The sequence below is a fragment of the Ahaetulla prasina genome, chromosome 5 (assembly GCF_028640845.1).
Source record: "Ahaetulla prasina isolate Xishuangbanna chromosome 5, ASM2864084v1, whole genome shotgun sequence".
Taxonomy (NCBI): Eukaryota; Metazoa; Chordata; class Lepidosauria; order Squamata; family Colubridae; genus Ahaetulla; species Ahaetulla prasina.
Genome location: NC_080543.1, coordinates 25,646,107 through 25,670,129, shown reverse-complemented (window position 1 = coordinate 25,670,129; position 24,023 = coordinate 25,646,107). Strand labels below are relative to the sequence as shown.

Genomic DNA, 24,023 nt, shown 5'->3' with positions numbered 1-24,023 from the left:
CAAGTTTATAAGAGTGAGAGCCTTGTCTCTGGCCTTTGTTACTACTTGTGTGAGAGAACCTTAATTGGTACAAAAATATCCTAATAGACATTAGAATGTTTCTGATATTCTGCTTAAGTTAAAAAAAACCAACCCATACATATTTATGATGTAGCTTTGGTATTATCTGCAGTAGGTTTAACAAGTAGAATATATCATATATCAACCCTTTGTTTTATTTCCTTGTGTTTTATATTCCACAATTGGGAAGTTTGTAAATTTAAGTTTGATAAGTTGCCTATCAAAGAGGAAATACTACAGACACAGAATTAAAGTTTTGAAGACCCAGTTTTATCTTTAATCCTCAGTAAGAGAGGGAGAGGAAAGGGGGAGATTTTAAGCTATGAAACAAGCAGTCAGAAGAGTAAGCACTCAAGAGTCATGAGTGGTGTGCATAATTTTACAATAATATGGGCACAAAAAATATTGTTGCCTTTAGTACATTAGGATCCCTAGATTCCTCCTTGCCTCCATGCATCTTTATGTTTGACTTGTATGAATTTAATCTCACGGTCGTAGCGGTCTTTGCTGTCGAAATGTTTTCCAGAGCCTATAGCTTCCAATCTGCCTATCTGGCCTGTACATATGTCATTAAAAATAAACTCTATATAATAAATAAATATATAAAATAAATAAAATGTTGCCTTTGGATTTCTATAAATAAATTTAACTTTTTTTTTAAAAAAATCCTGTATACTAAGAGGTCTTTACTTGAAATTCATTAAGGGGTGACTCTCAACTGAGCAGTCAAACTGAAAATAAGTCTCTTTTTTTTTCCTGTGTGGATTTTAGACAGACCATACCCTCCATGCCTTTACTTTAAAAAAAAATGCAGCGTACACTTGAGCAGGCCACCAGCCAAAATTCTTCATGAGTCAAAGTATGGCAGCTATGCTGATCTAGGATGAAGTATACAACAGACCAAAAAATTTAAAAGCGTGTTTCCCAGCATGCATCAGGCCTTTCCCACCTTCCTTCTTCGTTCTTCAGCTTCTGCTTTCATTCTCAAACATTCTCACTCTTTCTTTCTCACTCAATAAATCAAGCGATGGGCATAGGCTCTCTTCCAGAAGACAAACCTTTTAAGTGCAGAACACCATCAGCAAGTTTCATCCAAGCCTCCATCATATATTATGCATGCGACATAGTTTGGCAACAGTGGAGCTGATGTGATGACACAGCTAATCAATTAAGAACCCACCGCATGAAACCTTTATAGTGGTTGTTGGTTTTTAAGGGCTCAAGTGAAGGAAATGTCTTTGTCAACTTTGGCTTAAAATATCCTTATATAGTTCAGGGACTTTCTCAGGGTCCACTGGCCTAGGTAAAAAATGTGTGAATTTCTGATGCCGTTTAGTCCTGGTCCCTTCTCTGGGAGTTCCATCTCTATTTAATGCAACATAATATCGTCTTCCAGTGTCCACATGCTTATATAGGTTTGATGAGTATGTGTTATACCAGTTCTCTTCAAATTGCTCTCTGAACACACACTCCTGGGTTAATTTATCCTGTAAATATAAGAGAGAGAGAAAAGTCATGAGTGGATTATTTTCCCACAAGGGTGTCGCATTTGGAACAAAGATGAATAAAAGTTTTATTTTTCCTTTTATTATTTTTAACTCAAAGTGATGAACACACTCAATAATCCTTTTTCCTCCTATTTTCCCCATAACAACAACCTTGTGAAGTTGAGTTGGGCTGCGAGTAACTAACCTAAATATTTTATGCCTCCTATTGGTTTCTAATTCATTTATTTCTTAAGCATCTGAATCTTTGACCAGCTCATAGCTCTACATTATTACTATATTCTTTCTCAGCCTACTGCCCTTTAAATCTATTGGATTACAGCATTTCTCATTCAGCAAACTCCCAGGAAAAATCATATCTAAAAGCCACCTGAGTGGGAAGGCTAAAGTATTAGGATGCATAATTAACTAGGTCTTCATTAATTTCTAAATCCTAAACATTTAACAATAAAACCATCTTTTGCTTTAAAAAAAATTGGATTGTCAAATTTGAACAGTGTTGCTACAATTATAAAGACATATATTAAAAAATGCTTAGAATATATTTCTGCCAGTGTTGTCCAAAGATATTTCCATGGTCATGTGGCCATACTGAGACATATGGAACGATGTTACCTTCCCACTAATATGGTATCTATTTTTCTACTCGCATTTGCATGCGAGTAGAAAAATAGATACCATATTTGCATGCTTTTAAACTGCTAGATAGACAGGAACTGGGGCAAGTAACGGGAGCTCACCCATTGCACAGCACTCTGGTCTTGAACCCAGGCTATCAGCTTTCCAGCTGACAACTCAGCATCCTTAACTGCTGAGCCACCACACCCTTCGGAATAAAGTAATAGCATAATATTATGATTCAATATTATAACAGGGTGGGTTTCTCTGTTTATGTGTAAGCATATAATCTAGTAGTTTGTAAAACAGCAAGTTGTAGGGCCACGACAGAGAACGAGGTGGCTGGATGGAGTCACTGAAGCAGTAGGCATGAGTTTAAATGGACTCCAGAAGATGGTAGAGGACAGGAAGACCTGGAGGAACGTTGCCCATGGGGTCGCGATGGGTCGGACATGACTTCACAACTAACAACAACAGGGCTCTTAAACCAACACATTTACTGAGACATATTTACTCTTTAAGAGAGGGTATATACCTTCAAGATTCTTGCTCCCTAAAGTTGGCTTAAAATAGACATTTTAAAAATCCATTGAATGACAATGAAAGAATAAGAAAACATTTTTTACATTCATTAAGTGTTAGCTTTTAAGAATAACATGTAGCTCTACTATCAAGGAATTAAGAATGTAATGGGAAGAAAGGTTAATGAAGTGAAAAGAAGAAAACAAAATTAAAGTTACTCTTTAGCTCAAATGCTAATTATATGCTCCACATACAACTTCTTAAATGCAAGACCATGCTTTGCCAGATGACACATTATCTGACACTATATTGGCTGCATACAATGAAAAACTTTTTAAAATAAAACTCAGTTGCCCAGTATCACAGGATTTGATCTACTATTTTTAATTTAAAAAATTAGAAATGCTGCAGCAGATACGATTGTGCCCGCGGAATAAGCATTTCTTTCTTATTTATTTACAGCATTACTACACTACATCCCATCAAAAAAATATCAAGTGGTTTCCAATACATTTCTATATGAAATGTACAGTGCAACACAGTTATAATCCATATATTTTCTTTTCAGGTCAGTTTCATTTATAGCAACTGTATACCTTTCAAGGTAATTTCTGATAGTTGTAATTATTTCAGTATCTATATATACTCCTTCAAGCTGGTCAAGAAACCTCTGCTTTGAATTTTGAATAAAGGAAAAGCAATGTAGAAATTTTATACATAAAGTGATGAATAAAAATGTTTATATTGCATTGCAGATGGTGAACATATGGGCTTATCTGCAAGGGAAACATCCACTTATATTTCCCATAATGAATTCAAGGCAGTGATAGTTACAAGCTGAACATATTTAATGAGAATGACTACATCATTTCCACCACACACAAAGATTATGTATCAAGAGGACTAGAGATTTCAGTACTACAACCAAGTGGAAGGTATCATTCTTCTCAAACTCTGCATATTAATTTCCTGAAGGTTACTCATTGAAGGAAGAGGGTTTTATTGAACAGTATTTGGCCAGAATAATTATTCTTATTATGGTTTTAAAGTGCCCTTTCAGTGGTGGGAAATGTCCTTCAAAGACCCAATGAAAGGCAGATGTTCTCAGTTCCAGATATGACCTTATGGTGTACACAAACTTTTTCACATTGATTTTTATAGTGCTCTTAAGTTTAAAGTAGGTTTTTTTTAGGGAGGATTTGCCATCCCATGTCTTTTTTCCACTGTACCCCCCTCTGGCTTCCTAGGGAGCTTGGCTGATCTTGAAAGAAACTAAAGAGAGGTAGGCTTGGTTATTACTTGGATTGAAAACCACAAGGAAATCACAAAGCTGTAGGCTCAACTGGAAAATTAAAAAAAATACACAGACAAAGGACATGGTAAACCTCTTCCACACTATACCAAAAAAAAACACACCCTTCATTGTGATATCCATGTAATCACCATTAGCTGAGTTTGAGTTTAGGATGTTTTACCTTTATGTTAAATTTACAAATACTATAAATAATTTTCCATTGTTCCTGCAATATTTAACTACCAAAGTAGTTGTTCATATAATCACTTAATCATTAATCAATCCTCATGAATTTCTCAAAACAGCCTTTATATCATATATTATAAACAAACATACATATTAATCAGTATGGAGGGGGAAGATCCTTATAAAGGCTTAGATGGATAAGCACTTTACCCATAAAGATTATTACATCTACTTCAACCATTTTTTTAATAGAGAAAAAGAACCAACTCTGATGTTTCAACCTCATTGTGCAACTTCAATTTTACTGAATTCTACAATAGGTAAGAGTTGAATGTGTTCTAATAGCCTCCCACAGCTTATCTAAGAAGAAGAATGCAAGCAGCTTTGTAATCAATCTCTTTTTTTTATTTGCTGAATAGTCTTTAAATACAGCACTTGTTGTCTTAACGTTTCTTTGAACAATTTTTAAAATTACTTTGAGTTCTTTCAATTGTAAATGCAGATGCTGTGTGGAAGTTAAATGCATTGGCAAGAAACTTAATGGTTTTTTTATTCTTATTTTCTTCAAGCAAATTAGATCATATAGCTTTACACTGCAGAATGTTTTCTGATATTAAAAAGAGGCATGATATTAAATGCCTCTCAGTCTATTCTTGCGTCAGTTATTCATTTTTCCATACATATTTGATGCCATGATTTGAAAATAAGTTGCATCTCTAAGATAATTTTTTTGTTCTTCTGAAAAACTTAAAATTAATTATAAACACCAAAGGATAGTAGCAGGCTTCCATTTTGAAAAGAGAATTTGATTATTTCTACAAAGAATTTTAACAGAATAAACAACAGGATGGTCTATGATATGACATAGCATCATATGAAGAGGTTAGTTCATGATTATCCAATTTTTTGACTTGCCTGGGCCACACTGAGGGAACAAGAATTGTCTTGGGCCACATATAAAATGTATAGTAGTTACTGTATATAGATAACAATAATTTATTTTTTTATTTTTTATTATTATTATGGAGCCACATTACCAACTATCTTGAGCTGCATATGGCCCACAGGTCCGACATGCCTAGGTTAGTTTATATACTGGTATGTCATAATAAATATGGGATATACCCATAATAAAGGTTTACAAAATTACAAAATTAAAGCTTAAGGGAAAAATAGCTTTGAATAGTGGCTCTGGTGGCTCAGCAGACTAAGTCTGTCTGTTATTAACACAGCTGCTTGCAATTACTGCAGGTTCAAGTCCCGCCAGGCCCAAGGTTGACTCAGCCTTCCATCCTTTATAAGGTAGGTAAAATGAGGACCCAGATTGTTGGGGGCAATAAAAGTTGACTTTGTATATAATATACAAATGGATGAAGACTATTGCTTAACATAGTGTAAGCCGCCCTGAGTCTTCGGAGAAGGGCGGGATATAAATTCAAATTAAAAAAAAAAATTCCATGTTTCGCTTTCCATCTTTTTAACATTTTGTCAGCTCCCAAACAATCAGGGGTGCTATTCAGCAGGTTCTGACAGGTTCTGGAGAACCAGTAGCGGAAATTTTGAGTAGTTCAGAGAACCAGCAAATACCACCTCTGGTTTCCCCCAGAGTGGGGTGGGAATGGAGATTTTGCAATATCCTTCCCCCAGGAGTGGGAAGGGAATGGGGATTTTGCAGTATCCTTCCTCTGGAGTGAGGTGGGAATGAGATTTTGCAGTATTCCTGCCACACCCACCAAGCCACGCCCACCAAGCCACACCATGCCAACAGAACCGGTAGTAAAAAAAATTGAATTCCACCACTGCAAACAATATTAGAATTATACAATAATCACACAGGGTACAATATTTAAAAAAAATATTTGCAGCCAAATGTTTTGTTCCAAAGAATCCCTACTTGCATTATCACCAATGAGCTGCAGCACTGTGCCCCTCCCTAATTCTCCCTATACTGCAGAAGCATTACAGTGGTGGGAAATTGGATGGTAGACATTGGATGAGGGTATTTCTCTATGGACACAACATTTTGCTTCAGTCAGCTCAAGGACAACATCTCCCACATGTTGACAATTGAATTCAATTCTTTTAATACTATGAATGGCCAGAATATGGCTATTCCTAAAAGTGTATTAATCAATATGCTATATAATAGAAATTAATGCATTCTATTTAGATTATGCAGTAAGACAACATCTTTCTTTAAAGACATATGATAGCCTCTGGGTTTTATGAGCTAGAGAACCATATAATCAAGTCAAAGACTTTAGTTCACAAATACAGAATCACTCAGCAGAATAAATAGCCTGAGAGTGGCTGATCCTATTTTTAATTAAATGAACTAATACAATCTAAGAAAACCTTTCATCCCATTAATGCCATTAGCATCTAAACTGGAAGAAAATCTATCACAAGAACTATTCCTCTTTTAAACTTCTTCCTGTTTTAAAAACCATCATATTCGGGTCTTTCCCCGTGTAAGGTTGAGAGTATCTTGGTGACATTTTGACGAGGTCTCACTCATCATCTTCAGGCTGGTGCTTTCAGCTTCGTGCTTGTGCGAGCAAAGCGTGGTCGGAGCTGCCGTCTCTCTATAAATACTGGTGGGGAGGTGGGGAGTGTTGCTGTGAGCGGGTTGGTTGGCTGTGTGGTTGCATCTCGATTGATAGATGGAGTGGGTGTTTGCAGATTGGTCAGCTGTTTCGTAGCATCCTGTGTCGGTGTGGTCCTAGTCTTTTGTGTTGTAATGACCTGGTTAATGGGCTGTGTGGAAACATCCTGAGTTCTGGGAATGTGACCTCCTGTAGTGGTAATGGGCTTCCTGGAAATGTCCTGAGTTCTGGGAATATGACCTCCTGTAGTGGTAATAGGCTTCCTGGAAATGTCCTGAGTTCTGGGAACGTGACCTCCTGAGTCTTGTGCTGTAACATCCTGGGTAGTAGGTTGGGTTGTAATGTCTTGAGCTTTGGTGTTGTGGTCTCTGGAGTTCTGTGATGTGATGTCTTGAGCAGATGACTGTGATGCAGCATCCTGGCATCACGCTTTGCTCGCACAAGCACGAAGCCGAAAGCACCAGCCTGAAGATGATGAGTGAGACCTCGTCGAAACGTCACCAAGATACTCGCAACCTTACACGGGAAAAGACCTGAATATGCCAAGATCTACATATATAAATATATATATATATATCAAAAATACATAACCACATATCAATAACTAGTATCTCCAATTAAAAGTAGGTCAATTAAAAGGTATCTCTGAAAGTTGTCTTTGAGTAGGAATAAAAGAGAAAGTCCAGCACAATTAGTTACTAAGTATATGTACATATGCATCAAAGGTATATCAAAAAGCCCACACACTGAATCCGGGCCAAGAGGTGCTTAGATTTGGCCCGGGAGGCTGCCTGGAAACAACAAAGGACAGGCCTTCAGTGCCTTTGCCAGCAAAAATGGAACAGCCCTCCTGTCGTGTCCCACTCCTCCGCTGACGGCCGGGTCAGGGAAATCCGAATCAGGCTTGCCTCTGCAGCTCTGCCCAAAGTCCTAGCAAAGTCCTCAGAGCAGGCAGGAGACCAGAAAGTGACTTCAGCAAGATAAGTTCGACTTTGCCTGACTCAGAGACTGCCAGAAAGCAGATCCTTTATATAGGCCATGGGGTGTGGCTCCATGACTCAGCACTCATTAAGGCCTGCCCCTTCCTTCCTTCTGTTGCCTCCACCTATCCAGTCTTCTGATGCGAGGGTCACTCCAATCAGCAGCTGTTGGAAATAAACTTTCCTCAGGCTCACATGCTGTGGAGGAGGGGGAGGGGTCTAGCTGCTCCGTTTGCCTGGGCATGGAGCCAGGGCTGGGGCCGGGGGGTGCTCCCTCCTCTGCAGCCTGCTTGGGCATGGAGCCAGGGCTGGGGCCGGGAGGACATTCTTCAGCGTTCGGAAGCAGATAAGCAGACCCCGGCTGCAGTGAGAACGGGCAAGACACAACACCTCCTGAGCTTTGTTTTTGTTGACAGAGGGTTGCAGGAAGCCCTTGCAGCTGAAAATGGAGCTTGGGAGTCCGTTTACTCTGGCAGAGCGCTTGGGCCACCACAAGGTCCCCCGACACGAGTGACACTGAGCTGGCCACACCCACCTGACCATGCTCCCCCCATCCCCCCAAAGATCAAACACAAACCTGATGATGTCCTCAATGAAATCAAGTTTGACACCCGTCCTAGAAGAAGGATAACCAAGCCATGCTCCATATCACTAAGTGTTGTACCTTTTTATTCTTCATGGATGTATTTTATTCTCCTTATGTACACTGAGAGCCTATGCACCAAAGACAAAATCCCTGTGTCCAGTGACACTTGGCCAATAAAGAATTCTATTCTATTCTATTCTATTCTATTCTTTTTGCATCTGAACAAAAGGACATCTATAGGAATGGTGAATTGGTGGCTTCCCCTGTGCAGCTAAAGCCCACACCCTTTTTCCTAGGCATTGCACAACTGGCACTCCATATTAAGAAGCATGATTAATGAGTGTTTTCCCATTAGGAAGAGAATATTCTCTTCCATTGGTGGAAGAGAATATTAAGCCAGGGATCACATGATCACAACTCAGGTGCTTGGCAATCAGCTCACGGTTACAACCTGCGAGTGGCCTGAGATCACATGATCATAATTTGCCAGTTGATTTTTGGCCAAAAAAAAACAAACCTGGCAAAAAAAATCCATTAGGGAAACTGGGATTTGCTTAACAACCTTGTGATTCACTTAATGACCACCATAACAATTGTTGCTAAATCAGGTTTGACTCACTTTACCACCGCAATGACTTATGACAAATTATGACCCCAATTGTGGCTGTAAGATCAGGACTACCTGTACCGCCAAGCCAGATCTCCCCCATCTGAGACTTGTGCCTTACATTTTTCTGCCTGATGCAAAACTTTACATTTCTATTGTTAAATTCCATCCTGTTCATATCAGTGCATGAGTGAAGTTTATCTAGATCTTTAGATTCCCCCCCTCAAAATAGAATAGAATAGAATAGATTTTTTTTTATTGGCCAACTGTGATTGGACATACAAGGAATTTGTCTTGGTGCATATGCTCTCAGTGTACATAAAAGAAAAGATACCTTCATCAAGGTACAACATTTACAACACAAATGATGGTCATAGGGTACAATTTAACACTTAATGATACAACACTTAATGATAAGCATGGGGTACAAATAAGCAATCAGGAACAATCAATATCAATATAAATCATAAGGATTACCAGCAACAAAGTTACAGTCATACAGTCATAAGTGGAAAGAGATTGGTGATGGGAACAATGAGAAGATTAATAGTAGTGCAGATTTAGTAAATAGTTTGACAGTGTTGAGGGAATTATTTGTTTAGCAGAGTGATGGCCTTCGGGGAAAAACTGTTCTTGTGTCTAGTTGCAGTGCTCTATAGCGTCGTTTTGAGGGTAGGAGTTGAAACAGTTTATGTCCAGGATGCGAGGGATCTGCAAATATTTTCACAGCCCTCTTCTTGATTCGTGCAGTATACAGGTCCTCAATGGAAGGCAGGTTGGTAGCAATTATTTTTTCTGCAGTTCTAATTATCCTCTGAAGTCTGTGTCTTTCTTGTTGGGTTGCAGAACCAAACCAGACAGTTATAGAGGTGCAAATGACAGACTCAATAATTCCTCTGTAGAACTGGATCAGCAGCTCCTTGGGCACTATCTCTTCCAGCTCTGTGTCATCTGCAAATAACTCTGTCAGCATTCTGTCATATCTAACTGTAGTCACTAGAATATTAAAATAACCTACTTTTAAGGTCATATATTTACTGAGGCTGTTCTTTTCTCACCCAGAATGATTCAGCAAATCTTTTGAAAAATGTATGAAAAGAGAAAGTAGATACTATAGACACCACAGAACTGCAGATTTTACAGGTTGCAGTTATAGAACTTTAGAATAATTTCATAATCTAGCAACTATTTTAATATTTCAATCAGCGGTGGGATTCAAATAATTTAACAACCGGTTCTCTGCCCTAATGATTTCTTCCAACAACCAGTTCACCAAACTGCTCAGAAAGTTAACAACTGGTTCTCCCGAAGTGGTGCGAACTGGCTGAATCCCATCATTGATTTCAATGTATTTATTTGTAATATATCTATCTAGTCTTTTCCACTTGTTGGAATATTCACGTCAAGGCCAAGAAGTTGTACAATTTCAAAAATACAGTAAAACTTGAATAATACACTTAAACTTCTCTGAGAGATAGCATGTATACTACTTGTTTTCAACATGACCATGAAAAATTTGTAAATAAAGAAGAGAGGGCTATCTTCTAACTGTATTTTTATTTTTTTATGTCACAACAGTATATATAAGCATAAACATGAAAATAACTATATAATATATATGAGCATAAGTATGTGATAACTATATTAATTGGATATAATATAATATAATTGGATATAACTCTAGTATTAACCAGGGAAGGCATTTTATCTTGTTCCTATCAACTCTGCCTCATCTACTGAGAGGGATAATACCTACCCAGCTATCCAATGTAAAGAAGATTTGTACAGAAGTATCTTGCTAGATTTACTAAATAAGGAGAGAATTTCCTATGAATAGTGTGATTGGACACACAAGGAATTTGTCTTGGTGCATATTTATTTATCAAACTTCTATACCGCCCTTCTCCCGAAGGACTCAGGGCGGTGTGCATATGCTCTCAGTTTACATAAAAGAAAAGATACGTTCATCAAGAATTCTAAGGTACAACACATAATGAGAGTCATAGGATATAAATAAACAGAAATGTTTGGAATTTTTCATGTTGATATATAATTCATACTATATAGCTATTATTAATCAGTGTATATCAACTTAATTTTAATAGTGTGAAGTTCTAAATTGACAAAAGATACTATAAATATGTAGCAGTAATCTAACATTAACATTTTTATTTATTCTTACAAGTCTCTGCTTATAAATCTCTTTTCTATTTCTTTATTATTTTGTTTTGTTTCTTTCCTTGTGTTTTTAAATATATATTAAGATAAATAAATTTTAAAATAATTATTTTTTGTTTAATTAATTCTTAAGTGAAAAATAACTACAGATATGGAAGGTAAATTAACCTGCATTATATTTTAATAAGAGTATAATTCCAAGGTAGTGGTTAAAGGCAAAAGGCTAGAAATTGGGAGAGTGACTTCTAGACCCACTTTAGACACAAAGTCAGTTGGGTGACTTTAAGCCACTCTCTCTCTTAACCATAGGAAGAATATAGTAACAAACTACTTATGAAATCTTATCAAGAAAACTATATAAAATGTTAAAGTTTTAAAACTATTTAAATTTTCAACCATTATCGGAATTGAATAACAATTTGATATTGTTTGATACAACTTGATACAATTCTCCAAAATGTTAATGCAATTTTCAAATGAAAAGCTTTGTGTTAGAAAGTGCTCATATAAATACCAGTCTGTATACATGTAGTAACAATATTAATTGGGACCGAAAACTCCAATCTTTAAGCAATATGGTTATTAGTCAAAAAACCGTATGATCATGCTGTTTAGGCTCCACAGTTCCAACAATCATTAAGCAAGGACCATATGTATTGTTTATGCAAGGTCTTTATGTGATTGTGACTTCCAATTTCCTGCCGGCTTCCTCACTGACTTTGCTTGTGGGAAGTCAGCAAGAAACGTCACAATCTCTAATCACATGCTCATGAGACACCGCAATGGCCCTAAGTGTGAGGGGTAACTATCCCTCATTCAGTACTGTCATAACTTTGAACAGCCACTGAACCAGCAGTACTTAAATGAAGATCACCTGTATTGATAAAAATAATGCTCATGCTTATTTTCCAAAGTTTGCATGCAGAAGATGCTTTATTGCACAAATATGTGTTTAAAAAATTCATATTGGCTTTTCATACATACTTTGAGCAAAAATGCATCCAAAATAAGGAAAATAAGGAAGCGTATAAATTACATTTTCTGTTTTGGATATATCTGGAAATAGGCTCTAATGGTATCTGGGAGATGGGGTGAAAAGATTATGTTTAGAAATGGACAGATAGCCCATAGCTGGATATTGAATGGAGAAAAGGAAAGAGGTTCAGAAAGGACTCTCCCCAGTTTGTTGAGCTATAAAGGAGACAATAGGAGAAATGTATTTTCAGACATACAAGATTCTGTTATTATAGCTTTATAATAAAGTAGAATTAGTTTATCTGATCATATTTTCTCTCTGGTCTATCTGGTAAGGCTTAAAAAGGCAGGCAGTGAAGCCAATACAGGTAGCCCACAATTGGGATTGGATCTCAGTTGCTGATTGAAGAAATCTTTAAGTTGAGGTGCCCATGTGACTTCTCTCAGTATTCCTGGCTGTGATCATTAAAGTGATCTCACAGGTCTAAGCAGAGTAACAGATAAGGAAAGTGGGCTCCTCATGGGGGCTGGGGGAGAACTTGGGAGGCTACATTTAGGAGCTGAAAATCCTCCATGCTGAAATCCAAGCACTTGCGTCCTGCACCAGGCCCTCCAGGGCCTCCCCTACTTGCCTCAGGCACCCCACACACCTTACATTACTGCCTTACCATCACTTCCGTCTCTATTTTATTTCAGCTCCCTCTTGTCTAAGTGAGTTGGCTGAAAGCCAACATAATTCCAGACTATCATTAAACAAACTTGAAGAATACTGGCACAGGAAGACATAATATAGTCCTTAAAATTACATGTGATCGGTATCTTCTCATCTGCATTTTATAACAAATTATCTTTTAAAATCAGTTTCATGCAGAGAGTATTACAATTGTTGGCCTGAGACAAAGCTTTTCCTTCTTCAAATGCATGACAGTATGGAACGGTCTTAGATTTGTGACTTGTTTAAGGCTTCTTGAAATTTAATGCTGCCTAATCTAGTAACTGTCAACAATTAATTTTCAGAATTGCCTTCCCCTAAGAAAAATCCATACCTATTTAGTAAATTATGCACAAGAGCTAAGCAGAAATGTGGATAGATAACACAGGCCTGCGATGTTGGTAGCTTCATATCCTCTACCAATTTTAATCTTGGCCAGTAAATCAAGACTGTACACCTAATTTTAGTTATCATCAAACAGAAAGTCACCTCCAATTTAAGAATGACTGTTGATGCATTGCCTGGAAGCAAAAATAAGGTTCTGGGAAAAATATTAGAACTGTTTTTACAGTTGAGCATTTCCAACAGCTATATTTAAAATAGCTACTTCTTCAAATAAGGTACTCTTTACTATCTAGTGATGCGGCATTCGTTTTGACCCATAGCACCTTCTTTTGGGCTGCAGATTCTCTTAATGCCTTTTAAGACCTTGGTGCAAAGAAAAAGCAAGTAAAAGAACCATGTGTAATGTTCTAGTTTTTCCTCCATGCATCTCCCATATTTAAATAGACAATATACCAAGAACTCTTGCAGACCCCCCAGGCTTTCTGTTTTCCACTTCCTGTCAAGTCAGTTTAAAACTAACCCAAGATTGATCTGAATTGTCTTAATTATTTGCAGCTTTATTCTTATATTAAAATGGTTTAGACATCATATCTCTACATTTTCAAGTCTGGAGTTCACAGAGAACACATCCTTTATAGTCTTGTTCATTTGTTTTCCTCCCATCCTTGACTCAGCAGGAAAGTAATCTATATATAAAAAAGGACTGCCTCACAGCCTATATTATCAACAATCAGGCCAGTTAATGTTGCTACCTACACACAATTTAAGTCAGGGTGATTTCAGGGCAGTGACTGGTAGGTTGCTTGCTATGTTTAATCTGTCATCCATTAGCGATAGGCAGGAAAAGTAGCCACCAACTAATGAGCATGGCTCATCATAATTTTCTGCCTTATTTACCTTGTAAAACCATTTTAAAGCAAAATCCCCTCATCAACCAACCTTCAGGTATGCTGGGACTACAATGGCTATCTATAACTGATACAGAATTCCCAGCATTTCTAATACCAGGGAGGAAAATACTATTTTTAAGTCATAATTATAGTGAGCTAGAGTTGCTTTCTGCAAATTTTAGTTTAACAATCATCTCTATTCATGCAACAACACGAAAAAACCAATATCCATAGAACTAAAAACCAGGCTGGAAACAATTACCTGCTTTATTTCACAATTCAGGAATAACTACATTTAAAGATACCAGTGCTTTGCTGCATGTCTCTCACATGCATATTCATCTTCTGTACAGTTAATTTCAACTTGGATGATGTTTTCTGTCAATTATTTAATAACTTGTATGCATTCAATTTTCAACTGACCTGGTGAGTGAAGATATCAGAGAATAGGCCATCTTGCTAGAAATCACATTAGACTTTCCTGAGCCCAGAACTTTTTAGCGCTCAGGCGCTGAATAGCAACATATATTGCAATTACTGCACTATTTCTCAAAGCTAGAATGGAAGAAATGGTAGGAGAAAATGTCATTTTTTTGTTGAGATCAATGGCCATATAAATAATATACACACACATCTGATCCCACCCTGCAATTCCTAATTAAATAGCCTTCAGGATTTTCTCGAAGTCCAAAGCAAGCTCTTCAACTTAGATCCAGTATTTATGAATCAAATAGAAAATCTTATTTAATAATCATATGAAATGCAAGAAAAGGATCAGAAAAGTGGGGAAAATCAAATAAAAATAAATCTAATGCTATTCTAATTTCTCTCATTTACCCCAAATGCTTGGTGAGGAAGTTAAGTTCTGGCTTTGTTTATACCGTCTACCATCAAGGTACTCTCTGACTGTCACACTGTTGGTATTTGAGAATGGTCAGGTTTGTAACTTATAAGCAAAACTAAGTCAAGCAGATTTATTTTTAGAGCCTTTGTCCCATAAATTATATATATGTGGAGCTACCAATGATGTAGATAGCATGTGTTATTCCAATCCCTACCATCAGGGGTGAAATCCAGCTGGTTCTAACACGTTGTGGAGAACCGGTAGCAGAAATTTTGAGTAGTTCGGAGAACCAGCAAATACCACCTCTGGCTGGCCCCAGAGTGAGGTGGGAATGGAGATTTTGCAATATCCTTCCCCCAGGAGTGGGGAGGGAATGGGAATTTTGCATAGGGATTGGAATATCCTTTGCATAGAGATTGGAATATCCTTCCCCCAGGAGTGGGGAGGGAATGGGAATTTTGCAGTGTCCTTCCCCTGGAGTGGGGTGGGAATGGAGATTTTGCAGTATCCTTCCCTTGCCACGCCCACCAAGCCATGCCCACAGAACCAGTAGTAAAAAAAAATTGGATTTCACCACTGCCTACCATCCTGACATGTGAAGGGCAATTCATCTAAGTAATCCTTAAGTTAGTGGCAAAAGAGTGATCTGAACAAGATATGGCCTTTTCACAGATCAGTTTCTCAGCAACTGTATTACAGCACAATAAAAATGTTTCCAGTAACTTATTAGGCACCCGTGACAGAATTTATACATGAACAATTTAATTCAGGTCAAGATAAGACAGAATGCAAAAGTCACATATTCAGGAAGGTTGATTTCCTGGTTCTGCTAGGACAAAAAAGCCCAGGGTTAATAAAAGTGCACCCCACCTAAGAGGTGGGGGAGTGAAATTTGGGGATGGGGAGTGACCATTTCATCTCACGTTGCCTTTAATATAGTTCAATATCTAAAAATATGAATTTGACAAATATCTGGTAATAAAAGTTGATGCTCTGAGATCAAAGAGACTTGTTATTGCTTGGTAACTCATTTGGCTTCATAGCATCTTTTCTGAACCTCCGACTCTGACAAAAAAAACAAAACACCTTGTGATATATTACCTATAAATACAGTACTGCAGGCTATAAATACATTATAGTGTGTAAACACAATCCAAGTTACTATGTTAAAATATGATATTAAAATATGGTGCTGCTAAAACTCTACAAGACAGACTTAAAAACATTGCGATCAAAGCTAACGACCTGATCATCACTTTTCTGTCCTGTTAAGGCTTCATAATATACTGAAATCCAGGTTTCATAATACAGTGAACAAATGAAATCGGTCGGAACACATGGGGGAAAGCTTCCCAAAGACAATCCAAGTCCTGGGATTTGGAATTCTGTTCTTAAAATAGAGAATAAAAGGATTAAGTCCTTATTACACAAAAGGGCTCCTAATCATTCCTGCTTCCAAATGTATGCATGCTTGCTAGGATATAAACCCAATGGACACTGTTGAATTTAATTAAAATAAATGTAACCAGCCTGTGAAAGAAAGATTTGACTGTCTACCTTTCTGGGTACTCTCTGATTTTTCCATGTATCCAGTAGATTCAACATAACCAATAACCTTATAGCTACTGCCAAATTAAGCTAAAATGTTTTATTATAGGAACTCTACTGAAGTCCACCCTCCTTCTCTAATATGATAGGTCATATATTTTCATTTTTATTGAAAACAGAATTGCAATTATTTGTTACATCAAAACTATCCTTAACTATAATTTCAGAGGTTGAAGTTTAGCCAGCTTTAGACCACTGAACATAGTCATCCTGCGTAATATTCTAGTTTGAGGCCAGTATTTTTCTTCTTTTATAAACGTGCCAATAATCTGCAGTCATCTGAGGTCCTCTTGCATGTCTTGCCTATTAAAAATACAACACTACTGAAGATACACAAAACGCAGCTTAGTTGTATTGTGTATTCACCAGCCTCATGCTTAATTGCTTTGAATGGTACATCCCTTTTAAATTGTCTGAGCATTATAGTACAACTAAAATATAGAAATATGTTTTTGCTTGAAAATATAAGAAATTAGACAAGAGGTATTTTCAAGATCATTTATTTTTAATTTTTAACTCTATACCTGACCATGCTGGCTGGAGATTTTGAAATAATTATACAATATACAATACAATATTATTCTACATCCAAAAAAAGAGGATTCAAAAGGAATGTTATATTGAAAATGGAGAACAGAGAATGGTGAAATTAGTCTTACTTATAAATAATTGAATTTCTTCTTGAGTGTTCTACATGTTAAGCAGTGGAAGAAAAGCCTGCTTCCTGGGGTCATAGATGCTCCTTTGGTGGAGGTTTTCAAGCAAAGGTTGGATAATCCTTTCCCTGGAATGATCTGAGCATTCCTGTTCATTCATAAGAATACAGACTCGCAGATAGTGCATGATGGGCTTTAAGAAATCCAGGGTGTTTTTGACTTTTTATTATCAATATCAACGAAAACAAATTGAGATGCTTGGATGTCTCTTTTTATATATGTCCTTTGAGGCTGTCCAGAATATAAAAGACTCCAGGGGTCTTGGTGCTCTCTGAGCTTGTTTGTTTTCTTGCAGACATTTAATTACCCAAACTAGGTAACATCATCAGTGCTAATAAGGAATGTGGATTGTTGTCAGTTTATAAGGTATTCTAGTGGCTTGTCCTTTCAGTGTTGATGGGGGTTCTTAAGAGATTCTTTGGTTGAGCTGTTGTTTACTGTTAGCTTCTTTGGTAATTTCTTGATTTGGGTATTGTTTTCCCCAATAACCGAACACTGGATAATAAGAGTTGCTTTGATGTTAATTTTGGAGTTAATCTATGCTGATCTAGGTGCTGATTGCTGGAGAAGGGGTGCTTGGGTCTTTTTGTTCCCTTTTTGGATGGTTGGTTGTCTCTTTTGCATAGTCTATAGATGTTGTTAATGACTATGTGTCTATTGATGGCTAATTTGTCAAGAGTACCAGGCTTCTAGAAATTCCCTGGCTTTTTTGGACTTGGCTTGGTCTAGGATGGTCACAATTTCCCAGTTGAAACTATGATTAAGTCTGTCTAAATTGTGAAATTAAATAGTTTTCTGACTGCTAGTTGGTATTCATGGATGAGTTCTGATAATCTTCTGCCTGTTTGTCCTAAATAGTGGTTGTTGAAGACATTATATTGTATGTTGTAGATTACTTCTATTTGGGGTTGGGTCTTTTGCTTTGTTTAGAAGGTTTTGAAGGGCTTTTAGTTGGCATGTGTGTAGACTGATTCCATATGGTTGCAGTAGTCTGCTGGTGGTTTCTGAGATATTCTTGATAAAAGTATCAAGAATATCAAGATATAGTGTCTTGAAAAAGACTCCAATACTACAAAATATGAAGTTAGGGATTGAACTCCAGAAGACTAGAACCAGAGGTGGGTTTCAGCAGGTTCTGACCAGTTCTGGAGAACGGGAGAGGAAATTTTGAGTAGTTAGGAAAACCGGTAGTAAAAATTCTGATTGGCCCCGCCCCCATCTATTTTCTGCTTCCCAAGTCCCAGCTGATTGGGTGGAAATGAGGATTTTGCAATAACTACGCCCACCAAGCCATGCCCAAGCCATGCCACCCCCACCAAGCCACCCCCACAGAACCAGCGTCAGGGTTGCAAGGAACACCCCCTTATCCATTAGGCCACTGGGTCCCTAAGCCAGGGACAACCGGTAGTAAAAAAATTTGAAACCCACCACTGATTAGAACTATTCTTGATTGAGCTTGGTGGTGGAAATAAAATCTTGCAAGTCCAATTTTTTCCTTTCCTTCCCTGTTATACCCAATGAGTCAAAGAGAAGGCAGCCCCAGTCTTTTCCTAATATTTTTTCTTTCCCCTGGAATCAAAATGCCCTTTTGCACTTTTTGCTTTTGTAATTGTTTCTGGTTTTTTCCTTCCCAAGGTTATCTCTATGGCTTCTCCACATCACCTCCTCCATTACATTCAATCTTCTTGTCCATATGGAATAAAAACCCCAGAACAAAACTATGGGAACAAATTTCAAATGCACACACACATACACATAGACATTCCTCATTCAGCAGCTCCCCAAGATAACTAGAGTAGTCCTGCAATACAGAGGTGGAAGAACTGGGAACCTCCCTCTGTTCTGTTGTCTGAACTGCACCTCCTTCTGATGGCTTCCCCAATCTATCCAGCAAGTCCTAAAACCCAGAGGAAGATGGGAGCTAGGAAACATTTTTTCCCCTCAGCTACATACTCATCTGCTCTAGGGAGTATATTTTGCTGGCAAACAAGAGGCTGCTTCATCCCGAGACTCGCAGTCATTTTGTAGCATTGGCAAATCATGGGGATTTAGTTGGAAGGGACCTCAGAGGTCTTCTAGTCCAACCCCCTGCTCGAGCAGGAGACCCTACATCATTTCAGAAAAATTGTTGTCCAATCTATTTTTGAAAGCCTTCAGTGATGGAGCATCCACAACTTCTGGAAAGCAAGTTATTCCATTGGTTAACTGTTCTCACCATTGGGAAATTTCTCCTTAGTTCTAGGTTGCTTTTCTCCTTGGTTAGTTTGCAACCATTGTTTCTTGTCTTGCCTTTTGGTGCTTTGGAAAATAGTTTGACCCCCTTCTTTGTAGGTCTTTTGTCTTTGTAGGGATGAAGGTTTCCTGAGAATTATAGATGAAATTGGTCTACAAGCATAGGCATGAATGTCGGTCATGTTTTCCTATGATCTCTCCAATTCTGGATGGCCCTCCAGTGAATCAGATATTTCAATTATTTTCCTTGCAACTAGAACACAAAATAGCTTCCACTTCATATATCTCTTTTCTATCCATCAAAATTGGAAGGGTAAGTTTTCTTACAGATTAAGCTAAGTACAATGGAAGATGGGCTGAACCTTCATTGATGCAGGCAACTGCAGATAAAAGGCCATTAATTAATTTATTGAACTATTAGGATGGGACCAATAAAATTTTTGAGGGTCATACTAAAGACAAGAAATTAGTTGAAATCCAGGTCAAATTCCCTCTGCAATTTTGGTACCTTCTTGCCTGCGCATGCCTGCAATTTGATTGTTCAAAGCCTTTGCCAAAACCAGCTTTTCCTTTTAAGAAAAGCTCTGATGCAGAAAGCATGAAGTGTGAAGAACTGCAGATGTTGGGGTTCTGGAGAACAAAATATAGAAGTACAAACTATAAGTTCCATGTGCAAACTATAAGGTACTAAATTTATAGAAGTGCAAACTATAAGGTATTAAGTTGCTGTAAGCAAATTCTGCAGTGCAGTCCAATTGTCTATTAGACAAGAGACACAGCACTATATTGTTCCTGAATCTGTTTCTAATGTTCAGCTTGGCCATTAAAGGTTGAACGTCAAGAAGATGACAAATGGATTTTAATGTCTAATAACTGGAAAAGGGCCTTCTAAAAGTTGGAGGTAAATTGAGGTCTGCAATTTGAGTTCATGATTGACTAGATTTCTGTACCTAAAAACATGTTCAAAAAAAGTGTGCTTTTTCCTAAGCTGATGGGACCCCTTGCAAAGGAATGAAATGAGCCATTTTTGTAAACAAATCTACAACCCCAAGAATGCCACTATAATCTTACAAGAAGTATGGGGCAGGGCGGGGCGTAAAACCCACTGAAGTGTAATCCCAGGTCATAAACAAGAACTCAAGAGTGAGAAGCAAGTCAATGAGTTTTCCATGAATAGAATTTGCTTAGCATCAAACATGACAAGATGAAATGTAATCTCTGTCATCACTATCACACTTGACCATGAGAACTATCTGAGAACCCAATGCAGTTTTAAACACATTCCAATGTCCAGCAGTTCTGTTATCATGACAGTGTTATAAACCTTTCTCTCCTTAATGAAAGGGGAACCTACAAGTGGCTATTGAGAAATACCACTCTTTCAGACATGTAGGGTGAAAAACTATCTTGCAGGGCTCCTGGATATTATCCATCCAAGACCTGGAGTAAGCATCCTGTGGTTGCTGTGCTTTCATTTGATCTGGAAGATCAACATTCTGCCTCTCTGTGCCAATTTTTCAGGAGGGCCTTACTCCTGGCCAATGGCAAAGTTACAGCAGGGGAAGATTATCATATTCTGGTTTATGTGACGGGGCATTTATTAGCCAAATCCAGAGGTCTTCAAACTTGGCAGCTTTAAGACTTGTGGACTTCAACTCCCAGAATTCTCCAGCCAGCTATGCTCCAATTCTGGGAGTTGAAGTCCACAAGTCTTAAAGCTGCTAAATTTGAAGATCTCTGGCCTAATCTGTGACCCAGGGAAAATAAGATAAGGGAATTGAACTGGGAGAAAAATTGTGCCCACCTGTTCTTCCAAGTTCTAGGTTTTGCAGAACTTCCAAATTCACATGGTCTATGCATACTTGTACTAGGTGTTCTGCCCTTTCCAGGAAGTGTCTCCATTGCTGGAATGCTGCCTTCATATAATTGCATTCAGCTAATAGAAGCAATTTAGAATAAAATGCGTATGACAAGAGATCCATCCTGCCCTCATTCTGTGCTTGAAGAACTACTTCAGCCACCATTTCTAAAGCATTAGCTCGCATCATGAATTGGAAAGTGATGTTTAGACATCTGAGTAGGAGCTGTAATGAGAAAAGATCTTTCTATTTCTGAAATGCTGTTTGCTTTTGAGTAGACCACATGGATGTATGTCCTATCTTTTAGTAGATGAGTCTTATGCAGTCTGCAAATTAATGAACTTTTAGGAAAACCATAAAAGGTATAGATCCTTCACATTTTGAGTAATTGCTGTGAAAGTATGGCTTGTAGTTCTAAATGGCCCATTTGTATGTATTCAGCAGAAATCCTGTAAATGAAATCATCCATTCGTTGTAGAACAAACACACATTTCTCCAATGTAGCAAAAGCTTACGTTTGGAGTCTTTTAAAAATCCTTCTAGCATGGGTTGTGTGTCAGGAAGGGTCTTCCGCCCAAAAAATCAGTATGTCATCAAACATATTTGCCCAAAATATCAAAAACTTTTAATTCATAAATATGGTATCATAAAATTCTACTTTACTGGAAAAGGCTATAGCAACGGATACTTGCAAGACTGATTATGTTGTTCCATCCCTCCCTCTTATACCTCTCGGAATCAGGGAGCAGTCAGTGTGGGTCTTTTCCTAATACATTCTCTTTTCTCAAAGCTCAGGGCAAGCTTCTGCACATTTTCTTTTTGCAGTGGTTTCCGAATCTTTTTCCCCAAGGTCATCTCCATGGCTCCCTACATTTTACATGATTTTAGTAACCACATTCTCTGAATGTCTGTAGGTCTTTAAAAGTCTAGCATGGCTATCACCCTGGAAGAGGGAATTTACAACACTAAACTATTTCAGCACAGGCTATATTTGCTAATGGATACATGTGTCATTTGGCAAGTGTCAGTACTGCAGTGTCAGCATCCAGCCACACTTCTACAGCTATGGCACCCAGTATACCACAGCCGCCCCCAGCTTTTTAACTCTGTACCAGTATGGTAGTTAAAATAAGCCACTACTTTGAGCACTATTTGTTGGCACATGCTTCAAGAACCCAGGAGTGTAAGAAAATATACACCGACTCCGGACCATAACCAAAGTATTTGTGCCACTGTTGGCAGCTGTTAAAATGTAGGTATTAATTATGCCAGTGTCAACAAGACCCTAAAGGATCATGAATATTAAATGATACATTTCATTGAAACTAATGGAATTACACTACAGCCACTTTTCATCGCACTGCAGTTTAGAAATAAAGCCCATTTTCTGTTAGCATTTCAAGCCTTGGGGGACAATGCCCCAGGCATTTTTTCCTATGCAAGCCCCACCAGTGGAAATAGGAATTTCCACAGCATCTGGCCCAAACACACCATTGCTAAGTATTTCATTAAGCTTTGTGTACATTTCATCTTCAACAACAACAAAAACCTTATGTACTTCAACACGGCATTAAAATGTCCATAGGTACCTATTGCAAAATTAACTCAGGAAGGAAAGATACCACTCAGATTCAAAACCAGTTACTTACCAAGCCAATTGCATTAGTGAAATAAACCAGTTTCAAGCATTTGGTTTTGATACATTTAAAGATTTGTTTTATATTGCAGTAGCTATTAAGTAACATTGTCTTTTTTAATTTGAGTGCTAGCTTGTTTCTGTGCAAACTTGGATTTCAGAACTAAAATACTTCAGAGAAGCCAATAGTTGTTTTCAATCTTGTTACACAATTAGCAAATGATATGCTACTTTCCACATTTTTCATATGTTATATATTGTAAGGCAATTTCTAATGTAAAACAATGACTATATTACGTAAGTACAGTTGCATTTCTCAGTGTCATTGTTTTGTCTTAGAAGGACTCTTGGAATGCGGCTGCAAGTCACCCAGAGTTGCTTCAAAAGGAGACGGACAGCAAATAAATTTAATAAATAAATAATGCTGTAATAGAACCTCAGTTTGATACTTTTTCCATAGACCATTTTTTTTCCTTTTTAAAAAGAAAGCTAAAAATATCTAAGTGTAAGATTTTTTTTCTGCTAATTCTTAAAATTCTCCCCTCAAATCATCAACTATTTAGAAGGGATATTGGGTCTACAAAAAGAGGAATGGAGATTTGGCCCTATTTAACATTTCTTCCATTTACTTACATTTTATTTCCCCAATTCAAATTACACCATTTTTTAAAAGCACTTGAACAATGGGGGTTCTCTTTTGATTGTTTCACATTCTGAAAGGTCCCAAAAATTCAGATGTATTGATAAAATTTGCAAATACAGAAATAAATAACGGTATACTATTATATGAAGAAACGTGGGGGAATGTAGAATCAGTTCTTACAAATTTATTGTCTTTTATTTATGCCTGTAAATGTTCCTGTCCTGGATAGGATTTTTGAGAACTGAATTCCACTCATTCGAATGACTCTAGGTTAGGAAAGGCCACATTAAATTGAGGGAGGAATACAGATAATCCTTGACTGACGACCAAAATTGAGCCCAAAATTTCTGTAGTTAAATGAGACATTTGTTATGTGAGTTTAGCCCCCTTTTCACAACCTTTCTTGTTAAGTGAATCACTG

General features: G+C 37.5%; 1 protein-coding gene across 2 annotated transcripts in view; it reads right to left on the bottom strand.

Moving 5' to 3' along the window:
• Positions 1 to 308: 308 nt before the first annotated feature.
• Positions 309 to 24,023, bottom strand: part of FGF9 (fibroblast growth factor 9) — a 48,330-nt gene continuing 24,615 nt past the window's right edge. For both annotated transcript variants that reach the window (XM_058185935.1, XM_058185934.1), the window contains exon 3: positions 309 to 1,547. In XM_058185935.1, coding sequence (XP_058041918.1) covers positions 1,302 to 1,547 — 246 coding nt within the window. In that variant the 3' untranslated portion in view covers positions 309 to 1,301. The remainder of the gene's footprint in view (positions 1,548 to 24,023) is intronic.